General features: G+C 32.0%; 1 protein-coding gene across 4 annotated transcripts; it reads right to left on the bottom strand.

The window, feature by feature from the left end:
- LOC148627126 (uncharacterized) lies at nt 1-21,635 on the bottom strand. Of its 4 annotated transcripts, none has more exons than XM_088567924.1 (7): nt 21,567-21,620; nt 13,853-13,873; nt 10,701-10,811; nt 10,284-10,337; nt 9,433-9,594; nt 8,121-8,159; nt 1-7,126 (listed from the first exon to the last, which is right to left on the bottom strand). In XM_088567924.1, the coding sequence occupies exons 3-7, from the start codon at nt 10,711-10,713 to the stop codon at nt 5,613-5,615; spliced, it is 1,782 nt and encodes a 593-aa protein (XP_088424050.1). In that variant the 5' UTR covers nt 10,714-10,811; nt 13,853-13,873; nt 21,567-21,620; the 3' UTR covers nt 1-5,612. The 4 variants fall into 4 exon arrangements, with proteins under 4 accessions (XP_088424050.1, XP_088424059.1, XP_088424041.1 ...); XM_088567933.1 differs by lacking the exon at nt 13,853-13,873 and adding an exon at nt 16,867-17,039 and having other exon boundaries at nt 21,567-21,605; XM_088567915.1 differs by lacking the exon at nt 13,853-13,873 and having other exon boundaries at nt 21,567-21,635.
- Between the last annotated feature and the right edge of the window lie 5,708 nt (nt 21,636-27,343).

Genomic DNA, 27,343 nt, shown 5'->3' with positions numbered 1-27,343 from the left:
TTTTTGTTTTGTTTTTTGCCCATATTTCATAGACAGTTTAACTTACAACCCCGAAAATCCATCCCAGTGTTTCTTTTTTTTTGTGGGAGAGGGGGAATATATGACACATTGTAGTGCAATATCAAAGAGATTAGTTTTCTTTTTCTCAATTTTTATTCCTGACATCTGGAAAATGCTTGTTTCTTGTTTCTGGTCCTTTTTGGCTTCTTACTCCTGAAGATTTCAGGCCACAACCCCCCATTTGATCCTAGAATTACTTTTCATGTATGGAACATTATGATTAAATTTCAAAGAAAAACATACACATTTACCTAAGTGATAGTTATTGTTCAGATACAAATGAAATTCTGGTTTATGGCCTCTTAATTCTAAACAGCTCAAGTCACATTGTGCTTTAATTCCAGAGAGATTCATTCATTTTTACTCACTGAACTATTAAGGTTACAGCCACCAAAATCAATCCCAGCTTCTAATCAAGTTATTGTCCAGACACAAAATTAGTCTATGGATGAAGACAATGGCAACAGCATGATACCATGATATGAATACAATTTTTATGTGGCAGTATAAATATGCGAGGAAATATACATCTTTACTTCCAACTAAGACTGAACAACTCCCAATAAATCATACAGCATTGTACAAAATATTCACATCATGATATGTTTATTTATGAATTTACAATTCAGATATTAATATACACACTAAACACTCATTATTACAAGTAACAAATTCTGAAATTATTGCAATGCTTTTATTATTGTGAAAAATGTGACTGACTCCAGTGCAAACCCAAATTATGGAATTTTTAAACAGTCTTGATCCTAAATATTTATTAAAATCACATTTTCAGTTGAAATAACAAAATCACAATAATTCCTGAATTTACAGAATATATCACTCACTTTCAGGCAGAAAACAACAGTGCATTATTTATGAATTACATTGTAAGTTTGAATAATTATTAGTACAACCACATTGTAGCTTTTTTTGCACAAGCCCCTATACATGTATATAAAATAAATAAATATCATATTCCTACTATCAATATAGTCAAACCATTGCTTACTTCATTGGAATAGCTCATTACATGTACTAGAACAAAAAATGATAAAATACATGAAATTCATGAAATTTTAGTAATTCCAAAAAGTTTCTGGTTGATCATAATAAAAATACAAATATAAAAGTACAATTATTTCCTGAAATAATTAGTCTAATGTGTCTCCTATCTTCAAATCAAGCCCAATAAATAGCATACTTATATGATGTAAGATGATGAAAATGTTAGGATTGTCAAAACTTGATATTACACTTGTATGTATATATATGTACACCCTCTGAATCCAATAACTGGTAGAACAGTACTAGTGTTTCCAGCCAACGGTCTCCAAAAATAATTCATATATAAATAGCAGAAATTTGCTATTGACAAATAACTTGTATAAATAGCATAGACAAATCCTAGCCCCTTACTTATGCTTGAAAAGTTTCATTGATTATAAAGGAAAAACAAGAAATCACACTAGGAGGCCCTAGTTACACCAGTCAGCCAGCCCCATGTGTTGACGGATACACCACTGAATAGTAGCAATGGTAATAGATAATCATAAATGATAATGTGACAACACAATTTTGACAGACATAATATCCCTTTATCATATCAGTGCTTGTCCAGTAATATACTTTTCTTTCACATCCAACACAAAATGTATAATTAAGAATGAACACACCTGATAGGTGATGATCATTTTTTTTTATTTACGGATTCAAAAATACTTTGGGAACTTAAGTTGAGTAAAAGATCACAGTTATTCTAGTTTTTAAAATCATCATAAAAATAAAAAGCTTAACTGAGCCTATCATGATATGCACTGCATTGTCGAACCCTGAACAGTTGGGTCAAGTGTGGATATAATATAAGATTTTCTGATGTGGTCCCTTTGACCCGTTAATAACTTAAGACCATAAGAGATATCTGAAATCTAATTGAAAAAGATGGTATGGATTTTTACGATTAATACAATAAAAAAAATATATTTGATATTGGACCCAAAATAAAAAAGTTCTGTTTGTTTGGGGTTTTTTTTGGTGTCGCTTGTTTGACTCCGTGTAACTCAAAAACCCTAAGAAATATCTAAAATCTGATTGAAAATTTTTATGACTAATCCAATTGAAAAATTTTTTTTAAATCTGACAAAGAATAAAAAAAAACAATCTACATGGATTTTAACACCCATTTTTACCCTATTTGCCCCTTTCTAAAATGGTATGGCCACAAAGTCCAAATATAAAAGAAACCTTCCTTTAGTGGTTAGTAAAATAATATCTAAATTTCAGAACAATTGGTCAATCACAACTTAAGTTATCGTACAGAAACATAGTGTCCCCAGATGACAACAACAACAACTATGCTCTAAAATTATATGACTGCAATTTTTTTGTGGTTGAAAGAATTCATTTCATTCTTTGAAGGGTCCAAAACTTTGTATATTTCAGACCTTGAAACTACAAGGCGAGAAACAGTTTTTATCCTATCAAGATATTAGTCATAAATGTGTTTCATAAAACAGGGATTTTATGATTGTAAATTCTAAATTGTTAACACCACAATTTAACTTGGGATTAAGTACATATATGAAAATCCACCCATGATCAATTAGGCGGCATAAATTATTTCTGAAAAAATACAAATATACAATCCACTCATGTATACCTACTATGGTGAACTTTAATTCAAAGGCATTACAGTGCATACAATTTTTTTCAGGAGATAGAGTTGGGTCTTCTATTGATTAAATATCAATCACCTATTGAATTCCTTAGGTAGTTAACTGGGCAACTGAGAAGGAAATTAAAATTTTCTATCATTATCTATTGAATATTGGGAAGAAACTTAAACATCCTTTTCAGTTGTCCAGTCTACTATCCAAAGAAGTTTATTAGGTGACTGTTATTTAATCAAGGGAACACCAAATCTATCACATGAACATCATCATTGTATATGCTTTAATAATTTTTTGAAGTTTGACAAAATTCTGCAAATGTTTCAATGTAAAATTTACATTACACTAAAAATCTCAATTCATGATTAACAAGCTCATACATGTACATGAAAATTTGTACCCTAAAAAATTATTAATATAATTGTAAAATTCTAATTTGTCATCAAGTGAAGCAAATTATCATTAAAACTGATACTCAAGAATAAAACATTATAGTCAATAAGCACTGTGTAACAGCTCCTACATTATGGAACATGGATGTAGGAAGAAATGGCAAATAAGGGGACAAAACCACCATTACTCCAAGAAAACCCTTTACATTAAAACATTAATCTGATAAGGGAAATTAAGCCACAAATACAGACTTTGTCCTGAATATTGACCTGGTACAAAACATTTCTCATACAAAATGCACAAATCTAAGCAATGGTATTAACAATGAGATCTTCATCTATCCTATATAAAATGAATGTGTTTTTGATATAACATGACGAGACATTTGGTCGATGAAAGTATGTTCAAACTCATGCATGTGAAAAAAAAATTGTGACATATTCAGCACATTTCCATTAAGATTTAATAGAGTTTAATCAAGTCTGTGCAGAAATTAACAACTGTCATGTGTAGTCTGTGCCTTTAGCCCTATGCCCAAGACTATCAATACGTAGTTGGGTTAGTGAAATTTGAGCCAAAAGTCAATTATAGGTGTAAAGTTGGTCGTAAGTTGACATCTCACTACAAAATAGCTTTGTGAGCTCACAACTTACTATTTGTGAAATTGGTTGAAGGATAGGAAGACACAAAAGAAGAAAAAAAATAATGAAACTACAAGATGCTTCAATTGAAATTGAAAACTGAGTGACAGAGAACACATTTTTTCTTTTCCCTGTTGTCTTAGTCTAAGCACCTTCGACTATAAAATACACTATTTATATACCTGATAATTATTACAGTTAGAAACTAATTGCAAACATCTTAGTGAATCATACACATTTAAGAAAACCAATCCAAATGCCCCATAGTCCCTTACTCTTACTTGATTCATCAAACAAGAACTTATCAGGTTTTCAACATTAAAAGATTAAAAAAAATGATACTGAATGCATGAGTTATAACTGGAGATATTTTGATTCTGGTTATAATTAGACATACAATGACAGATTGCATGACTATTTGGGGGGAAAACACAACATAAGGAAAATCAACAAAACCAAGATAATGATACACAATAAAGATACCAATAATACTAATCATAACAAACAGTACCATGAACAACATATCATAACATCTCAACAATTACTAAAAAAATCAAAAACCGGATTGAAAAATATTAAAGATGTAGATCAATTTGAGATGGTTATAAGCATACTAGTTCTAGTGTGCATCTAACATGCTGATATTAGTACTTATTTTCAAAAGGAAGTAATGTATGTTTCAAGAAAGCATGGCACATTGTTGACAGAAAAATGTGATAGCTTGGCTGTTAGAGTGCAAGTGTACTCCTAAATGACCAAAATGTGAGTTTAAAAGGGAGACAAATCATACTAACACTATATCTTCAAAATAAAGGTATTTAAAAAAAATACTCTTTAATATTATTTTATTATTTATGAAGTGGCCAAAATAAAAAATGAATGGTAAAATTTAACTCAAATGCTATGGAAAAAATTCAGTTAAAAGTTTCAGTCGACATGTTGACTGTGTGCAGCAGAACATTTCTAACACATTGTACAGTCTTACTATTGTCTTAATATACTATAAACTACAAATGACTTTTGAATGTAGACATACATGAATCAATACAGACTTTCTGATTATAACAAACATACACACAATATCTGTTTACATCAAAGAATGACCTGCATTCTGTTTAAGTATACATTGGGTTTTTAGTTGTATCACCTGAGATACTGAGGTATTATAAGAAGTACCTAAATATCTATAAATAGTTAACAATGACAATACTGAAAATAATGCATAACTGAAATGGCTTCAATAGTGACATTCAGTCCCTACACTTCATAAAATAAAAATGTTACACTTTGGCTGTATTAATATTATTTCAACAATTGAGAATCTCAATTTGAGATGTCCTATTTATCCAGGTCTAGAGAACAATATTTGTGGAAGACATCAAAGAAAACTAGATGAATACAGACATATCAGATCACCACTCCTTATTGATTATATTTACTTTGTAATTTTGACTTCTAAAACATGTTGAAGTACTATTTTCTTTAATTATGCTGTAAGACCCTAATTTTCTAGCTGGAACACTGGTATAGTCTAGATAGATCATGGCAGTCATAGAGCAGTATCATGGATTATTTGTTTAATTATACATACATAGTGTATCTGCTAAAAAAACTGAAACAGTGATGCTTAAGCTTTATGTCAACTTCAATATATTGATTGTGTTTTCATCAATTCATTACTATATTCAGGGCAATGACACCTACACACAGGAAATATTCTATCGTGATATCCACTATTACAAACAAGGAAAAATGCATGACAATACATGTATATCAGAGCCTACAGAGGCCACAACTTGGTCAAATCTAACATTCAAAAAATTTGGAAACATTTACTAAGTATGTGTATGGACTATAATCGAATTTCTTGAAGCTGAATAATTTGATCATTGCGACTTTCCCGGGGAGACTCTGGGATTCCAACAACAGTCTTGTTCTGAAGTGATAAAGCTGCAGTATGAGCTGATATGTCTATAAGTTCACTCTTTGGATTAGCCCCATACAGATCTACTGACACTGAAAGTGCTTTTGGGAATGTCTTTCTTTGCCCTTTAGTGACTTCTTTTAAAGCATCATAACTAGAGAGCATTCTGATTGATTGTAGATCTCTTTCTAAATCATCCAATGATATGTCTTTATCAGAGCAGGACTCTTGTGATTCAGAACTCACAGAAAGACGACAATCATGAAAGCCCCATTCTTTATGAACATCTGCATGTAAAACTGTTTGAGAGCTTGATGATAAGTTTGGACACATTGTTGGCATTGATTTACTTTTTAATTTTCCAGAGGATAAGTCAAGGTCATCCTGATCTGTATCTTCAATGTGACTATGGATTTGTTTTCTCCCTTTACAAGGAGCTCTCCTGTCACCATGATCCTCCATACCACAGAACATACATGGCTGAAAATCTAAGTCCTGAAATTTAGTGTTGGTCTGAAAATTCTCAAAACTTTTTGATGTTGTAGCTGGTGGGGTTGGGGAAGAGTGGGTCTGATGACTACTAAGAGAAGATGGCAAGGAGTTTTGACGTTGAAAAAGAGGAGTCATATTGAGATCCTCTTGCTTGAGTGTTCGAGGTAGTGTCTGATTGTGTATGTCTACGGTGGTATCAATCTGATCAGGATCATCTAATGGCATATTTATCTTATTATCCTTCAAGAGAGGTTCCAATGAACTTTTCCTTCCATGCCGAGATTTAGATTTTGATGGAGCAGGAATATATTCCATACTGTCCTCAATCCAATTTGGATTTGATTTAAAATATTCTTTGGCAGATTCTAATGCAAGTTTAAGCTCTGATGCCAGTTCAGAGAAATCACAGTTTTGATCAACCATATCACGCCACACTGGACTAAACTTGTTCACATCAGAAGGAAAGCCATGGATGTGGCTGAATAAAGCATTCATTTCCTTCATCAGACTGAATTTGACTCCAGTATCAAGCTGATGTGGTATATCACTTGAAGATGAGTATTCCATATACACAACAATAAATCGAGACATAGGTAGACCTTTAGACCTCTCAACACGCATTTTCTCTGCTACATAGTCAACTGCTATAGCAAAATAATCAGGAATTGCTCTGTTTGGATCAGATTTAAATCTTGCACGCTTTTTTGTACAACGTAACCTAGCTCCAACGGAACAAACAACTAAAATAAAATCTGCCTCTTGCAATTTTTCTACCAACCATTCATCAAGTCCTCTTTCATAAATCAACTGATCTTCAAAGATATCTAAATGAACATTACAATGACAGGCTTCTATCAGAAATCCAGCAAAAGTAGATACAACCTTTTCATGAGCTGGACAATCATAGGAATAAAGCATCAATATAGTTGGCACTTGTTTCTGCTCTAAATCTGGAAAATAGTACACAGATTTCTAGTTAAGTAGAATCACTTCCATCATATGTAGTAACACTGCTCATTTGAAATCTATATCAAAAGAAAACACGAAGTTGGACACATTGTTGTACTAGGCATACCCACACCTGTACAGGAAGTTGATATTGGAAAGCAACCAAAGTCACTTACAACATTTGCCCTATCTATATAAAGCTACAAACCAAATTTGAAATCAATCCAACCATTGAAAGCCAATCGATAAAAAAGTATGTCTCATCTATATGAAGCCATACATCTATTTTGAAATCGGTTCATCAATTTGGAGCCAAGATTTTTGTGACAATAAATATTCACTATTAGTCCATATAGGGAAAAATGGCTATGACAATCAAAACAGGAAGTTGATTTTGGATGGAAACCCAAATTGCTCACAATATATGCTCAACATAAGTGAAGCCACACACCAAATTTAAAATCAGTCCATCCATTGGGAGATGAATTGTGACAATATTCAGATGGATGGAATGACGGAGGAACAAGGTGATTTCAATGTACCCCCCACTCACTGAAAGGGCTAATAATTTTTTAATATTTTGAATATTTCATTAGCTGAAGCAAGTTAGTAGTTTTAAGACATAAATCTTTAAACCATTAGGTACAATTTTCTATATATTTTATAATCAGAATACTCTAAGCAAATCTAAGAATGTAAAGTTTCTAGCCCTTTCATAAGGCAAAAACAACAACTAGTTACACAAAATGAACTATACTAAACTACAAACAGTTGGAAAAGTCTGATCTTTGCTTATTTTTACCAGTAATATTCTATTTAATGTTGTGTTGATAAAAACAACTGATTTGTTATCCTATTGATTTCTTTGGTTTACCTCTTTCAGAAAAAAGTCACAAAACAACAACCAAACATTGCCAATCCATTAATAGGTGTTAATTATACAATAACACAACTGATGAAGTCTGTTCAACTAAATAATCAGTCTCAATAACATACCTATGGAGATAGAACTGTTGATATCTGAATCTCTTTGACCTGCAAAAGTTTCAAGACTTTGACTTAACTAATATTAAAAGATAAATGAACAGCTACATTGTAGGCTATTAAATGCACATGATAGACACATACCTTTTCAAGGTGTTTGAAATCACATTAACTCATCAAAATTAGGCAAACATAGAAGTGAAAGGGAATTTTTCAAAAGGCCTGCACTGAACCAAACAATATCCCTCAAAACATTACTGAGTGACAGACACACCAGTAAACCATAATAAGTCCACCAAAGTATGGGTGTAAAATAAGGTAATTGACATAGAAGAAATTTGTATTTATTGACATTTATAAACCAACTTACTACAATATGAATCGGAAATTTTGACAACTGGTCATTACCAACTGGAAATTCCTACAGCCGGTCATTACAAAATCACAGCCATGCATTACAAATTTTTTAACGGGGATCAATACGGGACCATTATGAACTAAATCAAAATGGCATACATTTCAATAAGTGACAACTTTAATTAAGTGTGACCTAATAATTCAATTAATTAGATTAGGAGATTTAAAGTTGCTGAAAGATGGTACTGGGACTGAGTATATTGAATTATTAGATATTTTAGATCTTGTACTATAAATTAACAACTTTTTTGGAGGGGATTATTGGAAAAACAACAAAACCTTCAAGATTTATTTTCATAAATATTTGATTTATCAAGATATGAAGTTATTTTAAACTATGGTGAAATAATATGTATTAATAATAGACTCTAACTATGTCCTGAAATAAAGTTTCAATGCATGGCCTTTTTCATGTTGGCCCAGTAACATGCCCTTGGTATTAATAATGGCATCAGATGGCTGTAATGGCCATTAATACCTCAGGCATATTACAGGGCCAATATGGAAAAGGCCATACATTAATACTATAATACATAGCTTCTTAATAAAATATTCTTCTACAATTTGTGAACTTGTCAGCATTAATATAATCAGAGATCAGTAATATGTTAAGCACTCCAAGAGATACAGATTATACGGACCAGTCTGCTCTAGGTCCAACAGATTCTTCATTTTAGTTTTTCCAAAGAGATACACTAATAATACTATGTCACACATTCACTAAATATTTCTTCATACCAAACTTATTAATAAGCAATTTTTAAATGTCTGCTGAAAGAATATAAGCATAATTTTTTTTTTAAATTCAAAAGCCAATTTTTGAATGGATTTTATTAAAAAAAAACCTTGTGTTCTTTATAATATTGAAGATAAAATAAGCACACATTTTGATACAAAACTGTTTTACCTCGAGTATGAAGCGGCGATCTTCGTCTCCTATAAAGTTTATATAGAAATGATAGCACTAAAATAAGACCAAGAAGACCAAAGACGCCACAAACAGTTCCCAATACTATTTGTAATGACTGCTCGAATTCTGGATTGTCCCTAGGTTTAATGTCTACACCATCTAAAAAACAAGATAACATGTAACCATATGACAGGGCATCTATATAAATATCCTCTATAATACTTTTCTCTACTTTTATAAATTTATACAGAGGTAGGACAAGAAAATACTGAAATACAGGATGTTTTTGGAAATTCAGAAAGTTTTTAATTTATTTTCTTCATGTTTTATTTTTGATATTATTTGCAATCCATCATCATTATTTGAAATACACTGAAATTGAAATTACCATGACATCCAAGGAAGAGTCAACACCATGTGTATAATTACTATAACAGCATAAGACCTTATTGAAGGAACATATATTTTATTAAATGTTATTATTGTCTCTATAAATTATTGTTCTATTGTGTCATCTTTTCTTTTTACAACAGACCACATTCTTGTGGTGAATGAGAGCAGAGAGTTACAGACACATACAGAAAAATGGCAATTTCTAAGTCCAGACAGAAAATACCAGTGTGCCAGCTGAATGTGGTGTTCTGTAGAGACAATGAAAACTGACACTACTCTGTTATCTGGAACTACATAATGTTGTCATTGGATATTTCATTTATTTTTTATCATAAGGGCAGTAGCCTGAGATAGAAACTATCAGGCTGTAAAAACAGTGGAAAAACTATAGAGTTGCCAATAAAATGCAGATTTTATAGACATATTAAGTGATATTGATCAGGTACTATAAATACCTCCACCAGAATTTCCATCAGAGTCTGGTTTTATACTGGTTTGTGTTGTCACATCTGAGGAATAAGACATTATATAATTAATATTCTACATTGTGAAACATACAAATACTAAAACTTATCTGTCTTATCAAATACATACAAAACGTTTTGAGAAGAAAATGTCTCATGAGAAAACTAGCTGGTTTGAATGCATAGTGATTTCCAATAATAATTTTCACAGTCCTGTTCTTATAGTTATTAATTTAAAGTTACATGTACATGTAGTTACAAGCTTTTTTGGAATTATTAATTATATGTTCTTCTTATCTAAATATGTTTACATGTACGTATCATGTATTAAATGGTTCTTTTTTAGTTTTAAGGTCATTCTGAGAGAATATCAGTGTGATGTTTAGACCAACATTATACAAAATGTACCTGTATCTCCCATTCTATCAAATGATCTTCTGGCTTAAGTTAATACTAAGTGTCATCCAGGCACTTGTTCCATCAACAGCAAGGCTTTCATTTTTTCTGTGTACATTGAACCTGAATATTATAAACATGTAAATACATTTAAAATCTTAAGTTTTCATTAAAAAAAACATACATCATTATTGTATGCAAAATCAATTGTTGCCACAAAAAACAATTTTGCTCATTTTAATCCTTAATCATAGGATCTTATTATTATACACTGTCTGAATGTGAGGGGGTCAATGGAAAGATGAGAACGGATGAAGACAATTTGTTATTTTAAAGACAACAGTCAAATATTCCCAGTGTTAACATTTTTTTTTAATAATTTACATAGTCAAATAAATTTGGTAATAAAACATCACAACAAGAATATCAATCCCCTGTTTAAAGAATGTATTCATGTTGAACATAGCAATGAATACAAGATGAAATCTACACAATAAATAGGACAATCAATCAAGTGGTTATCGTGAAAAAACCAAAATATGATCACTCGTGCCAAGAACACATTAAGATTTAACTCATGTGTGGAACAAGTTCCACACACTCTTCACATCTAGGCCTTCTTTAGCACTCATGATCATATTTTGGTCATTCACTCTTTCCAATTAATTATTATTTCTCTCTCAAGGTGAAGTACACTTGTAAATGTAACAGACATATGATGCTAATATTCAATCATCGTTAACTGACTGAATCTTGACAAGTATTACAGGCAAATCAGAGAGCTGTTAGCACTGAAGGATTTTGATTCTGGTGAATATTGTAGCATGAACAAACTTTCAAAGATTACAAGGTGTGATATTAAATCATATATTTCCCATATTATTTAGAACTGTTTTTTTTCTAATATGTAGAAACTAAATGTCAATCTTTGCTACTGATTCCTAAAGTATAAACTGTAATCAATAGTTAAACAGATATCCAACTTCACACACATTTACAAATTTTGTTCCTTTTCACCTTTTTCGCAAATTTATAAACCTTCCAAAAATTAATTTGCATTAACATTCCAAAACTATTTTAACTCAGTATTTATTCTATACTTTTATTACAATCAAATAAAACAATTTCAGCTTGAGGATTTCCTTGATGAACATAAGATTTTCCAAAAATAGACACTTTTTATAAATTTGAATTTTCCCAATTTTTACTTGATTAAAATAACTCCCCTTCACTTCCTGTTTCTTAATCCTGAAATATTAATGTTTGGAAGACTTTGACTAATAACTGTGTTAAAAGGAACATGCTTAACACATTAAATGTTTCTTGACACATTACTGCAAGAACCTAATTCCCTGAATGAATTTTATTACTAAAAATTTCAAGGCCAAAAAGGAGCCCATAAATTCTACAGTTGATTTGAAGACAAGATCTTAATTTTATTTTGCAGAAATAATAGAATATTATTGAGCTTAATAATTGCCAGCAACATATATACTGGTTATAAAAGAGGTATTGAATGATATAAAAGGAATTGAATTTGGACTTCATTTTTGTGTAGAGTTTACAAATACAGCTGTACATGTAGTAGGAAAGTTCAAGGCATAGACAATTGATATAAGGTATTTTGATCCTGATGGTTGCAAACCCAAGAATATTTCAATCAAAGGGAATACAAAAACGTAACATAAGCTTATCAAAAATAAGCAATACCATGGATGTAAGCCAAGTAAAGTCAAATGGTAGATTTTCATCCAACCATCACAAACTAGACATTTCCCCATACAGGACTAATACCCCTGCAGCCTGCTGAACACTGTACATTTAAAGACTAGTGTGGACACAAGATTCATATTGTACACAATTTTTATGGGGGACAGACTAGCACTTTTGACACATAATATTGCTGCCATTCTTTAACACCCAACTCACCAACCAAACAGAAATCAGTACTATTATTTTTGTTGTTGACAACACAATAACAAAATATGACTGTAAATTTATTTTAAACATTAATTCCTGACAATAAGCACACTCTCTATGGTAATCAAACACTCCTTTGAGTTTCATTACAATCCTGCAAGTTGTTAAGGAGAAGTTGAGGACAATGCATGACACCCAAGATATGCTGAAAACACCTAAGTCCAACAGCCATCATTTCTACAATTTTTGCCCAAACATAAAGTCCTGACAACATGTACATTTCAATATGGTAATTTAACATGCCAACAAGTTTCATAACAATCCTACAAGTAGGAGTTGCGGACAACACATTAAACCAAGTTTTGCGGAAAAGTGCCTAAGTCTACCAGCTGTCATTTTTACAATTTTTGCTTAAACATTCCAAACAAAAAGCACATCTCCATGTGGTTATATTACATCCCACAGTTTCAAAACAATGCTGCGAGCCGCCAAGGAAATAGTTGCAGACATACAGAAGGACGGAGAGACAGACAGGGTGAAGCCTACATAAAAATATGAGGTGGCTGGGAGGATTTTACTTTTTATTCCTTTCAAGATATTTGTTAGCCTAATTTCAGCTGTTTTTAGTATAGATATGTTCTAAATCCATAGCCACGTCAATTTCAGAGAAGAAACATAATTTTAGTCACCAAAAAATAAAAGACTTGTGTGTTATAGTACCACATTACAAGAAACTGACATGAATAAAATCTTAATTTTGAAATTCCCGCCCAAGAGGGGATGAAAATCCAAATATTAATTTTCTTTGGCCTAAATGGTCATGGGGGTTAATATAACCAAACCCACCCCATAGCTTGGAGGTAAAATAATTGACATTCCTGCACAACAGTCAGTTCCCCATTACTTTATCAGAAAAAGAAACTTCACACAAACATTGCTATTTACACAATATTTCAGGTTTAATTTTTTTTATCTAGATGAGTCATTATCATAATAATACAGCTTCATATGACAAACAGTTCAAAGTACTTGAACATGGTATGAAACTTTCCCAGTACAATAGTACAAAGTACAAGCGGTTTGTACAATAGTAAAAATCTTTTAAAAAGTAGACAGAGAAATATAAAAAAAAATAGAATAGTAGAACTGAATGGTCTGATAAATGTAAGTAAAATGTTCTAAACAATAAACTCACAACAACTGTTAGTTAAGACATTTAAATGATAAAGATAGCTGCTGCATACCTTGTATGACTTCATTGTTATCTGAAAATAATTTTCCCATACTTACATAATTGTATCACAAGCAGGGAAACAGTTAACTTCCTTGTTAGCTAAGAATTTCTTCCCTTATTACTAATTAAAAAAAGTCAACACAAAGACATTTACATGTACATTTACACGTACAATGCACTTGTACAGTAGTATACAATAATGTAATCTTTTGTAAACAAAATGTATTGGTAAATATTTTCTATGCAAAAATGTGCAAACTCAGTAAAGCAGTCATTATGTACATGTATAAACAAGTAAGTCTGTATTCTAAATATAATCTCTTAAAGGGAAATTTCTATTATGTTTAAACAGGCAATCTTCAAAATCAAGATTTATATGGTTTTATTGTTTGATCAAGTTACAAATACTTCATGTGAAACTTTATAACTGAGGCATTTATAAAAATGTAATTTTATAATTCATAAATTTCCAGATAACAAATTTCTTTAAATCAAAAATTAAATAAAAGAATCTGTGAAGGACAATTAAATAAAGGTGGATACCAAATACTGACAAACTTCCTGCCAATTTAATATACAAAACCTTGACACCAAGAAAATTGCCAACTGGTTATCAAATAAAAAATGACAAACTGCAACTAGGTGAATCCTAGCACAATCCCTGGTAATTATTAAGAACTGAAAACTGTGAAGATCCTGTATATTCTTATTCTTATACTAAAAACATTGAGAGAACTGCTCAATTAGACCAACTACAGTATGTTTGATATGCAAGGTCTCACATGATATACCAATAAGGAAGTCACCCTTCCTTAAGAATAAAGCCTGATAACTCAAAAAAATAAAATATTTAATTTATAAAAATTATAAGAGAGCTTAAAATGATAAAATGACTTTACATTCACATATGATTTGCATAATTATATATTACTACTCAACATTAAGCTGCTGACTGGTGGTGTGTTTATCATTAAGCTTCATACAAGATCAAAATGTACCTCTTGAACATTATACACATGTATTCTACATGAACGTGTGGTTTTTTTGTATGAGAACAGGAAGTTTACATTGAAAGATGAAATGATCGGTTAGCAGTAAACTTAGCACCGAACATTACACATTTTCTGATTCAGACACAGGGGCTCATTACAACTGATTATAATGGTCATATACATTATCAGGCCCTGATATATAATTGTAGCTAATGCCAGTTGTTTAATCTCCATCCATGCCAGACCCGATAGGGTAGTCAAGGACACTAAAAAACCCCTCACTTGTTTAATCTGGTTCCCTGGTCAATATCATAAGCGACCCAAAGATTGCCAAAAATCTGAGAAAAACTCAAGGAACAAAAACATTACCCACACTTCCTGGTAACCAGTTGTTCTAACTGAAAAACATTCTGGTTAAGAAAGAGTAATCATATCAAGGGAACCAAGATTCTAGTGGAAGCCATCAGATTTTAGAGCATATCACATTCGTACCATTTCAGATGTTGAAAGCAAGCCAAAATCAGTGGCATAGAATATTTAACAATTAGCAACTTTGAAGACTTCAGTCTTTGATATATGATTTTAAGTCTTATATATAATTAGAAAAAGTATAGATGGAAAGTTAGAAAAAAGAGCTTAAATAAACAATTCTCATGGTTTCATGAAAATTGCTGCAAGTATTTTCAAGTTATTGTGCAAATATGGGAAGCCCCAATTTTATACATTGTACATACACATTTGTATAAAGACCCATAACTTGAAAACAAAATCAGAAACTTGCAACATTTGAAAGGGATCTTGTATCAATAAAAATAAGCAACTTCCCAAAGTTCCATGTAAATGGCTGCATGAGTTAAGATCAAAAACATTATATAAGAAAAAAAAATCCGAATTTAACTTCATATCACATTTTATTGAAAATTTATGAAAGTGAGAGTTTACACTAATATGAAAAAAAAGAAATATTTTTTTATAAACACAAGTCTTTTTGAGTAATCGTCCAAAATTGAAAATCAACCTAATTTTGTATGACTGAAAGTCTTATACCTTAAACATGAAAAATCAGAATAATTATGTACAAGAACTGAAAGGGATCTCAATTAAGTTCAATAAAAAAATTGATGACAACATTCAAATTTACGTTATTGTGTGAACTACATGTACATGTATTTGATACAATAGGCAAAAAATAACCACATTCCCCCCAGTTGGTATAGTTTCGCTTTTTACCCTTTGACCTTGAAGACATGCTTCCATGGAAACGTTAAGTCAGCTGATCACAATTTTGTTTCCCAATTGGTCAGATACTGATACCTTAATGGCGTTCGAAAAAAACAGTATCGAAAACTGAAATTGCATGCTGTGTTATTTCCTGAATAAAGTGTAGATAATTATAAGTAAAACGAATATATTTTACTGTGTTGCCCATCTTTCTTTAAAGATAGTACTTGTTAACACTAACTAATGTTTATTTTTAACCAAATTGAAAAAAAAATTATTTTCTCCAGAATTAAAAGGAAAAGACTACCTTTACATTAAGTTAGGCTCTTACTGTATGATAAATCATATCCATGTAAACAAAAATAAATAACCTTAATGCAAAATGTGCTTTTGTAAAATGCACAAAGCTATGTAAATTTCAAAATCTTTGAAAGGAATGTTAATAGCAGTGTTCTCCCCAGGTCATTATAGTACTGTACTTTTACGGTGCTACGATTTCTTATCACAGTGCTATCAGTAATTCCTTTTAGTTAGAATGCACTATGGGCACTGAGCTATAATTTTGGAGGAAGGCCATAAGAGCTGTGCTATGCCAGTAAGCACTGTGCTATTTAAAAATTATGGGGAGAACACTGGATAGCCATCTTGCGGAACTCTTCTATCTGAAGAAAGATTGTAAGCAGACTTTATTGACTTTTAAAGAGAGCTTCCGATTAGCTTGTGACATCATTAACTTGGTTAGGTACTGATACAAGTACTGTACATTCAATGTATGATGTGTAAACAAAAACTATTCCATAAATATTTCTACCATCCTTTTTTTTCTGATCACCAAAACATGCTGTCTTGTCAAGCTTGCAACTGCACTATGATTTTTTGGCCAGCAACACGAACACTCAATGGATTTTCCTCAGCTACACTAGCTTTCTAAATGCAAATCCCAGTTCGTCAACTTCAGTTCAGTTCAGCCAGAAATGAATATACCTACATTTTTACAAACATGTACTGGTATACTAGTACAATGTACCCTATTTTTTTGTGGCTAGTAGCAGGACCTTTGACTATTACTTTATTCTTAATAATTATACCATAACTAATATAGTATGTAAACTGAACATGAATCCAGAACCTAACTCCTGCTTGAACAATTTCAGCCAGAATGTATACATTGTACATGTGAAGTTTACTGCATTGTGCAGGTTACACGATTGAATTATCCACCATATTACTAGAATACCCCATTGGGGTGTTTGACCTGGAAGTCAACCATCATTAGCAAATTTTTATTAACAATGACTTCATAGTCAGTAGGGTCTAAAATGTGTAACCCGAAGCCGTATCAACTTTTCCCCGTACCCAATTAATGTTTTGCTAAAATATTCATTCTTACAGTATGTTAAGAACTGAAAATTGCATGAGATGTGAAAAAGTTCCTTTCAATTCATTTCTCATCAAGAAAATGCAGGGGTTGCTCTGGCTTCCAAAATTCTGTCGCCAGAAAAATCGCCAGCTGCCATTTGTTGTCGCCAATTTTCAGAAATTAAATGCCGAAGGGTGCCCAAAAAATTTACTTTTTTTTTTAAATATGACAGTATTAAGGCCACTGATAAAATTATCAAAAAACCTCTCCATTCATGACATGCATGCACCCAAGATTCACTCTTGATGCATGTACAAAGCAGGTTTTTAGCTCTAGTCTATTACTTTCATATGCATAAAATAATAAAGTACTACTCCAGAAACAGGTATTTTACTTCTTATTTTACTTTTATCAAGGACTTTATATTACTATTCTCATCTAGTCTCTGATTTTAAAACATATTTGTTTACCTTGTCCTTAATGGTCCAATTTATCTTACAATATAATTTGATTTTTTTTAAATATTATTAACAAACTTCATTCTTTTTTTTCAAGTGATAAAATTTCCAGCAAACTGCATTTTGTACCATGGACCATTAATTGTGTCCCTGTTTAATTATCTTGATATCTGAATAGCATTTCTTTAATTAGATTTTGGGAATCCCCATTCTATTTGTTTACCGATTTTCCCGCCAAAAAAGTCACATGGCAAAAGTGTAAACATATGTCATCCATTTTCTTTTATCAATTCTTTCATATCGAAGTGTTTAGACACTTCCAGATGGGATAATCATTTTTAATTGGATTTAATTCATTCTGTTATTAGGTAAGTCTGTTTCTGAATGTATTACATGGTTAAACGGGGCTGTGAAGCTTGTATGTAGCCACGTGCACATGGCCTTTATTGTGTTTACCTTTGACTAGATGATAAGAGTTGTTTTGATTGGCTCAATAATATATTTACATTTGATTGACACCTCCCATAAGGATATTATGTCATGGTCGCCTGGTCTAACTACCTTTAATTGCCTTCAGTCGTAAATTGGTCATGGTCAGTTAACTCTGACCAGGTGTCAACACAATTGTTTAGTTAGAGAGAATATCCATTGCTGATAGACTTCCTGTCAGTTTTAATATACAAAACCTAGATGCCTAGAAAATCGCGAACTGGCTATTTTTGTTGCCAGATAAAATAAAAAATCGCAAATTGCGACATTGGCGAAACCCAGCACGACCCCTGAAATGATACATATTTTTCTGATATTTCTTGCTTGATCGGTTTTCGGAAGTCAAAAGGTCTAAAATGTGTAACTGGAATTTACTGTATCCAACTATTCTTGACTATTTATCACTATTCTGTCATATTTGTACGTTTTTCTAAAATCGTTAAGAGGTTAAAACTTCACCTTCAGACTTTGGATAAAGTTTTGAAAGACTTGATTTTGTTTTAAAAAAGAAGTGATTTCTGCACCATACCAGTGTGGGAAACCACTGCTAGCCAGCTCGCCAAATACGAGTAGATGTGTAATTTGGCGAGTTCCCATTAGCTTACACTCGTCAATTTGGCGACTGTCATTTGATTGGCAAGTTCCAAGGAAAGATGACCAGCCAACAGCTTATTTAGTTAAATAGCCCTTAACATCATACATTAAAATTATGTTCCCTACATATTAAGAAGTTGACCTTGAATTCAAGAGAATTTTGCACAATTTTATTGACTTGTAAAGCATTGTTTACGATCTGCCATTTTAATTTCCGGTAAACGGGATGACCTAAAGGTTACAATAGCGTGATTATGTCTCCTCGGTATTCAGCCAGATCTTTACTCCCAACATGCAGCCCAGTGGAAAATACAGAAACGTTCACGATTGGTGGGTAATAAAAAAGATATTTTCATGAAAAAATTGTACGAACAGTAAGGAACCAAAAGTATCGAATTTGAAAGCTAGCAGCCCATATATGTGTATTTTATGGAGCACTTAAGGCTTAGGGCCGCTACTGAAAAAATGATGTTTGAAAAAGTATCCCCTTTTTTAGACCTTAATTTACGGGCAGGAACGCCGCATGACATGGTGGTTTTTATTTCAAAATTTAAAAGCTATATGGGTGTATTTTAGTAACATTGCGTTAGATTAGAGAAGTTTCACCCGAATCTATTTTTAGATTTAAGTGGAAGTGAGGACCCCCCATACGGTAATTGCATTGTGAATAATTGCGTTCTTGTATCCTAAAACCTACGCAACAGTCCTGATCTCGTATTAGTAGTCAAACAAAATTATCTGGGTAATTTATGAAATGTTACCTTGCAAATTAGTTGTTTATTGTCAAAATAAAAATGAACAAGAAGCAAATGATAAACATTTTCTAGTTTCATAATGATGAATCTGTTGAAATATAATTTTATTTTTAAAATATGAGTTCAGAAATGGAGTACTTTAAGTATCAGTCAATCAAGCAGGTGATTCATGCAAGTCAAAAACCCACCAAATTCAGTTTTATTTCTTGTTCATAAACAGTAACTGATCACATAACCAGTATTAGTTTTTCATTTGGTTGTTGCGATTTTGAGATAAAAATTCTATAGACTGTACATGAAATTTGCACTTTGCAAGAGTTATCGTTCTTGATTTAGCTTCATTTGGTTGCTTATAGTGGGAGATAAATGTATGATTTTCTCAAAGTGCAAATTTGAATACAGAAAAGGTTGTTGTTATGTGAAAGTATAGCATACATAGACTAAAAAGCATCATTTGTTTGGTGGGTTTCTCTTGACCATGAATCACTTTACCATTGGTAGTGTCTGAATTTTATGTGGACTGGTACATAAGTACTTGAAAAACTTCAACAGGAGGAAATATTCAAAAATGGAAAAGTTTTTGATAAATTTAGAAACAAATGAAAAGATGGTTGAAGAAAAAAAAGAAAGGCAGAAGATAGTCAAATCCAAGAGAAAACAGACAATAGTACAGACAAAAAAAAACAAAAAAAATTGGCTGGTTGAATTTCTATTTGGCTAGCAAGATCAATATTCCACTAGCCAGTATGGCAAGTTGGGGAAAAAAATGGTTTTCCACACTGCATACCTAGTGTCAATCCTCGTACCAGCAAATCATAAAAAAGATCGTATCCAGAAAGAAAAACAAAGTTTTATAAGAAGAGTCTGATGCGATTTTAATTTATCGTCAATGAAAATTTTGATAATATTATATTATAATGTTCTTATGTCAAATACGCATCGAATTAGCAAAGATAACAAAAATACTGGACTTTGATTTTTGCGTACGGGAATTTCAGGTTACACATTTTAGACCTTTTGAATACAGAAATTCAAATAAAATCAATTTTTCGACAAACATTTTACAAATCATTAATTCTAGCCTTACCATCATGTCATTTTGCAAATGTGTACCAACTTTCAGCTAGAAATAACAAATAATAATGAAAAAATTGTCAAGATAGTATTTGGGTAGGGGAAAAGTTGGTATGGGTACGGGTTACACATTTTTTACCATACCTTCATAGTCAACTAATCCAAAGAGTTTCTATAGAGATCCTTAGCTGATCAAGGTTTTGGTGAGTACTTTCATTTTCTGAATCCAACTTCAATTGATTTTGTTCTGACAATGCCACAAAAATATTGATGCCATTTAAAAAAAATTGTGATAATTTAAAACAATGAAAATAAACATGAACTGTTGGCAGTAGTACTTTACAATACTTTCCACTTGAAGAATAATCCAACCCCCAACTACAGGTATAATTTCCTGTGGCTGAGTGATCTTGATTCAACTGATTGTGATTGTCACTGTCAGGGTTATATTTGAACATCCCTCGTATAATTAAATTAGAAAATTTTACATTAATGATATTAGAGCAAGACAAAGGTCATTCATAAAAATAGCAAACAGAAGTTAATTTCTATCAAATCAAAGGCAGGCGAAACAGAAGTCCGTAAAATTATTCTTACGATCTGATATTAAACAAAAAACAAAATAAATCGCATATGAGACTACTTGTCTTCGATGATGTACCAAATGCATTCAATAGAAATCAATTTTAAATGTTGCCATAATGAGAATCTCATATTTCTCTTTATACACGGCAAAGGTGTACATCGATAAAGCTGATAATTAATATATATGGACCCATACTTTAAGTCAATACAATTTTGTTTTCATCTTCCTTGCCATTAACCGGAAATATTATTATTATTAGCGCCACCTGTTGGGCATTCGCAAAAGGCAGTGGATAGATTTACACAAAAATGTAACTCTTACTTTCCTTGTTTATTTAACCGTTGTGTGTTCGGAAAGTAAAACTGACGTTACGCACGCTATTGCGACCATGTTAAAAAATCACATTCACCATAACTATAATGAATATTGTAAACAATAAGAGTTTTTAATAGAAAAAATATGTTTAGAACTGGCGCAAATTATTTTTTTCTGAAAATCTATTAAGCATAACCCTTCTTAAACTACACTTGCCAAAATCCTGTAAAACGTTCAAAACTTCGCCTGTCAGTGTCTGGATTATCAAGATAATATAGCTCAGACATAATGATTATGTAACATGAGAGTATTGTTATATATACACATAAAATAATACATTCAACGTAATAAAATAATAATATAGTATTCACAATAACAATAGACAATATAATTATGCATGGTTTCAAAATAATGCGGCTATTCTTTTTATAAAAATACAAAGTCGTATGTAAACCTCAACGTTACAAATTGATAGCATTCAACGTAATAAAATAATGATATAGTATTCACAATAACAATAGACAATATAATTATGCATGGTTTCAAAATAATGCGGCTATTCTTTTTATAAAAATACAAAGTCGTATGTAAACCTCAACGTTACAAATTGATAGCAAACCTTCCATTTTAACTAAACTTGGATATTTGATAAAGTAATCTGGTAAAAATCCATATCTCAAACTGACAACTACTTCACTTTGACCTAAATAACAAATGAAATTCATCACCAATTAACCCATTTGAAAGAATACTGATCATTAAGATTAAATATAAGTTTAATCTTACCGGTGCACCTGGTCCATGCTCCCAGTTTTTAGTGGAGTCCGAGTTGCTCACTTACTTTTGTTACTTTGTATGTATGAATTTAGTTACTTTATGTTCTTTGTTGTGTATGTCTGTTTTCCATGTCTGGTCTTTGTCCCTGGATTACATTCTTTTGATTACCGCTATAACCTTAGTTCCCTTGATTACTCTTTTGCCGTTAACATCTGGTAAAAAAGAAATATTATTAAAAGAATACATAAAGAATCCCCCAACAATAAAACATATTTTTGAAGAAAAAAAACATCTCTGTCAGATAATATTAAGGCGTTTGGAAAAGTTTTGCTATGCATTTACCAAAAGAAAAACGCGTTCTGATATTACATCTGATTCAGACACTATCAATCTTCAGAAATGCATTGAATTTAGGGAAAAAATGCATTCAGATATTCAAAATCTTCAAAAATTTGCTGTCTTCGATCATTTAAATGATATTTGCGCCGAAACTTTGTGTAACAATATTATTCCGAAGGATTGTTCCTTAAATCGTGGCTGTAAAGATTGTGTAGTTTCAAAATTATTTTTTCATGATAAGGAATTATATAGACATTTCTTTTAATGCCCCCGACGTAAAATGGGAAAAGTTCGAATATACTAAAATACATGTGAAAAATAATAAAACAAGAAACAAACTAATACTTGTATATGCAAAAAAAAAAAAACAAAAAAAAAACAACAAAGCCTGGTGAAATGTTCAGACATTTCAAATTTTGAATTGAAACTTCAACTTTGCAAAGAAAAACCTTGAGTGTCCCAAAAGGGGTATTTATATAAAAAAAAAAAAAAAAAAGAGTCTTTAAATACGTTGAGCAAGTCCCATGACTTCGAAACATAAATTTTAATCCTGTTGACCAAAATACAAAATATCACCAAATAATTTCGATACGTTCGGATGCACACCTTTACATTCGGGACTTGTCATGATATAATTGTAATGACTGTTACGATGGAAACATAGTTTGCTGTGAGAAGACACCTTTTATTGGGAATTTTAAAAAAGTAAATATGGTTCAAAGTAACAGGGAATCTTTTTTTATATACAAATAAAGAACATGTAAATAACGAAACAATAGAAAATAGGCTGTAGGACGAATGTACTTTGGTTCCTGATTTGCTCCCGTTGAATCCCACATGTAGCAAAAATGACCAGAAATGGACAAAAATGACCATTTACGAAATATGACCCACTTTTCCGCTTTACAATCCGGTAACTACGCCTGGCTGGACAAGGCAGTCTAAATTTACATACACTTTTTGGCTAAGCAATTTGTCCAGTTATCTACATAAATAAATGATCCTTGTCAATGGAGACACACAAGTTTTAGCAGATACAGCCAAATAAATTTTAGAAAAATCAGAATAAGATATCGTTTTTCTCGCAATTACAGAAATTTCCATTAACTGACTAAGTAGAAATTAATTACATAGTGATTATATTGTAATTCTTATACGTTGTAATATTTGTATGTCTTATAAATGTATTCTACCAATCACGTTCTTTCTTTCTCATTGTAAAACTCCTCTTGCCCCATATAGGCTCCTGATTTGGAAATAAAAGATATATGATACGCTATGTTATAAGGAAGTTCATAAGTTAATTGTCATTTTTACCAAGGGAAGACCGACCCTTTCCCCTGAAATTAATTATATTACTGTAATATATTACATCTCTCTATATAGCGTTTAGCATTATTGTGTATTAAAACTTATAATTGAAAATCTATCATATAGAGTCTTGTGTTGATAGTCCGTTCGAAACCATCACTGGCAGTGATACCTTTTTTTATATAGATAGGTCGTTACCCCACCCTATACTGTAAGTCAAGTTCTTCCTCCTCTAGTCAACCAACCGACGTTTAACATGGGTTACCGGTATTACCATTCAGCAAAACAAAAATGTAGCTTCTGTGAATTATGATGGGATATCCCTTACCTATGACTTTGTTACAAATACTATTTATAGACCAGTTGACAACTTCCATTCAGTTTCGTGTTTCCCTGGTATCCGTATGAGTGAAAGTTTTTTAGATTCTAGACATTATGAAGCTAAGCTTCATATTGTGGCCTTACTTTGTCTGTTCTAATCTCTTACCAAAATAGAGAAGAATGATAAAAAGCCTAGCTTTTCAATGAGTTCACCCCGTAAGCTCGGACTTCACTCAAAACGGGGAGCATGGAGTAAACAAAGGGGCAGTGTTGAGGATAAACATCTATCTGTTGTGCCAAGTTGTAAGGAAGATGTTTCTTCTTGTGAAGAGTAATCAAGAAAACCAAGGTTATAGCGGTAATCAAAAGAATGTAATCCAGGGACAAAGACCAGTCATGGAAAACAAACACACACAAGAAAGAAAACAAAGTAATCAAAATCATACACACAAAGCAACAAAAGCAAATGAGCAACTCGGACTCCACTAAAAACTGGGAACATGGACCAGGTGATGATGTTACAGTCCTGATTTCTCAACACGTTTCTCGACCTGTTACCGATTATATTCCTTCTTCCGCCGAAATCCTATAGTTCCAGTAAGGCTCATCACATAACTCTAGGAAACTTATCTCTACTTTCTTGTGGTATGTCTCGGCAGTTATATAAGTCACATACTAGCTTTTCACAGTCAAACCACATGTTTATGTCTCTTCAAAATATCGATGACGGGATTGTGGCCAATGAGACTCATTTTTAAAGTTCTTATTTCCTTTAATAAGCGTTTCACATCTCAAAATTATATACATTTGAATACCACCTTCGTTAATACTTTTTTGTCTTCTTGTAATAAGGCTTTATTATCTTCTATTTAATCCAAATCTTTTGACGGACCACATCTTTCTTGGTATATTTTGTCAAAAAATGATAATCATCTTAGGATTGCTCCTTAAGTTTTATGACATCTAAACATTGTTTGCCTGCAGTTACTTTTTTACTAAAGGATTTGTCACGTCATTCTGAGGTTATACCCTTTTTTCCTCTATATTGACAAGACTGAAGGTGCCTGTAAGCTTTTGATCATGACTTCAGTGGCTTACTGTACCTCGTTCAAAAGATCTTAAATTTTGAAAAAGGCTAAAAAAGCATGTCATTATCAAGTCTCATTTAGACGACATGATTTTCGATTTGACACCAAACCAAGTCCAAAAAGACCACAGTCAAACTCCTACCCCAGTAAATGTGAACGTTTCTCTCGCCAGAAATAATTTCCAGCAAGGTAGCTCATCCGCCAGTGCATTGTCAAAGAAGAGAAGAAAATATCAGTCATAAATGGAGGTAACAAAGGTGGCCCTAAGAAAGTGCTAGCTCCTAAGACTATATCAGGAACAAAAGTAGGTTAAAGGGTGTTTAGGGGACTAATCCTTCTACTTAGTAAGTTGCCTCTTCAGAACTAGTCCACATGATATTTACAAGAGTAATCTTTCTCCTCAAATTCCAGAAGGAGATGTTTTTTTTCATTATCTGGAAAGATATGACCTCAGACTGTTAGTTTCTGGCAGTAGTTTGACCGAGGGTGGTTGACTGTCCAATGCAGAGAAAAATCTCCTCTATCGCCAAGTCCAATTCAACTATCTAATAAAATAGATCAACATAAATTTCTACTTATGTATTTAGACACTCTTTTGACAAAGAAGACAATGGATGAAATACATATATCTTCTATAGATCTCCGTTTCTGCATGTGTCTCTCCCATGTCCATAACAGGACAGAAGGTATGAGAAAATTTTTAGTTCAGATTTGACGGACGCATATTTTCATTTTGTAATTTGTCTAGTTTCATTATGCAAATTCGGTTTGTTTGGAAAAAGAAAGTTTTCATTATTAATTTTCATTATATAAGAGCTCATCGTCATTCACGTGGTATTCTGAATTATACATAACTGTACGACTCTGACCAACGAAGCAATTTAATCGTCAAACTGTTTCCTCTGCCTGAATTTTCTTAATTATTGATAAAGTCAGATCTAATTCCGTCTCAGGACTGGACTTTATTTTTCTAGGAAAATTACGTTACCCGACAAGTAAAAGTCTCAGAATTTTCACAATTGAAATTTCTTTTGAATTGTCTAGCAGACGCTGTGCCTCTTGGTCGACTACACATTCGACGCCATCTTCTCAAAATTTGGAAATGTCAAGTTCTAATTATTTACTAAGATTTCACTCCTCATATACTAAGTTTTAGAAATATGAGCTCCTTTTTCAAGGCAAAAGTCAATTTCTAGTAGTTCGTCATGTCTCAAGGAAATTCAATTTCATACGATAACATATACACTTTTCTGAACCTCGAATACAGTCAATACAGAATGAGATCTTCTACTATCATGCAGTTTTTCAAGCAATAATAATTAAGTGAGAGTCTCCTCATGTAGACTTTTAGCAACATTTCGCAACCACAAACTTCAAGTATTCCAAGAATTGTCTCTCTGAAGGAATGTTTGCCTACGTATACTAAACCACGTTCCATAAATGGGTGCTGTGAAGCGTTATACAAGAACATAGATAAAACAAGAAAAAGATGACTTTGATTTGCTTGCTGTTAGAATGGATGAAAGCAATGAGGTCGTTAATCTTGGAACCATAAATCTGTTCCTCTTACGGTTTCTCTACAATAGACGATGATTATGATCTTCTATCCATTTATTGGATTCCAAAACTCCACAAGAATCAATACAAACAACGCTTCACATCTTTATCTACCAAATGTACTATACCAGACCTCTTTCAAAACTACTAACTTTCATATTTGCAGCTGTCAAAGAGGGCCCCAAGTCTTTTCACGGCACTTGTTACTCAGCGATATCAATTCAATGCTGATTCTAAAAAAACAAAGATCTTCTGGAAACTGTC

This window comes from Perna viridis, chromosome 1 (genome assembly GCF_037379345.1).
Source record: "Perna viridis isolate PV_CMFRI_1.1 ecotype Kerala chromosome 1, ASM3737934v1, whole genome shotgun sequence".
NCBI lineage: Eukaryota > Metazoa > Mollusca > Bivalvia > Mytilida > Mytilidae > Perna > Perna viridis.
This window is presented reverse-complemented; position numbering and strand designations above follow the sequence as displayed.

Excerpts from the sequence above, each read along its gene's own strand:
- LOC148627126 (XM_088567915.1), bottom strand. Across the intron at positions 9,595-10,283 it reads TGATGGAAATTCTGGTGGAG|ATGGTGTAGACATTAAACCT; the intron begins GTATTTATAGTA and ends CTTGTTTTTTAG. Across the intron at positions 8,160-9,432 it reads ATCGCCGCTTCATACTCGAG|GTCAAAGAGATTCAGATATC; the intron begins GTAAAACAGTTT and ends AAACTTTTGCAG.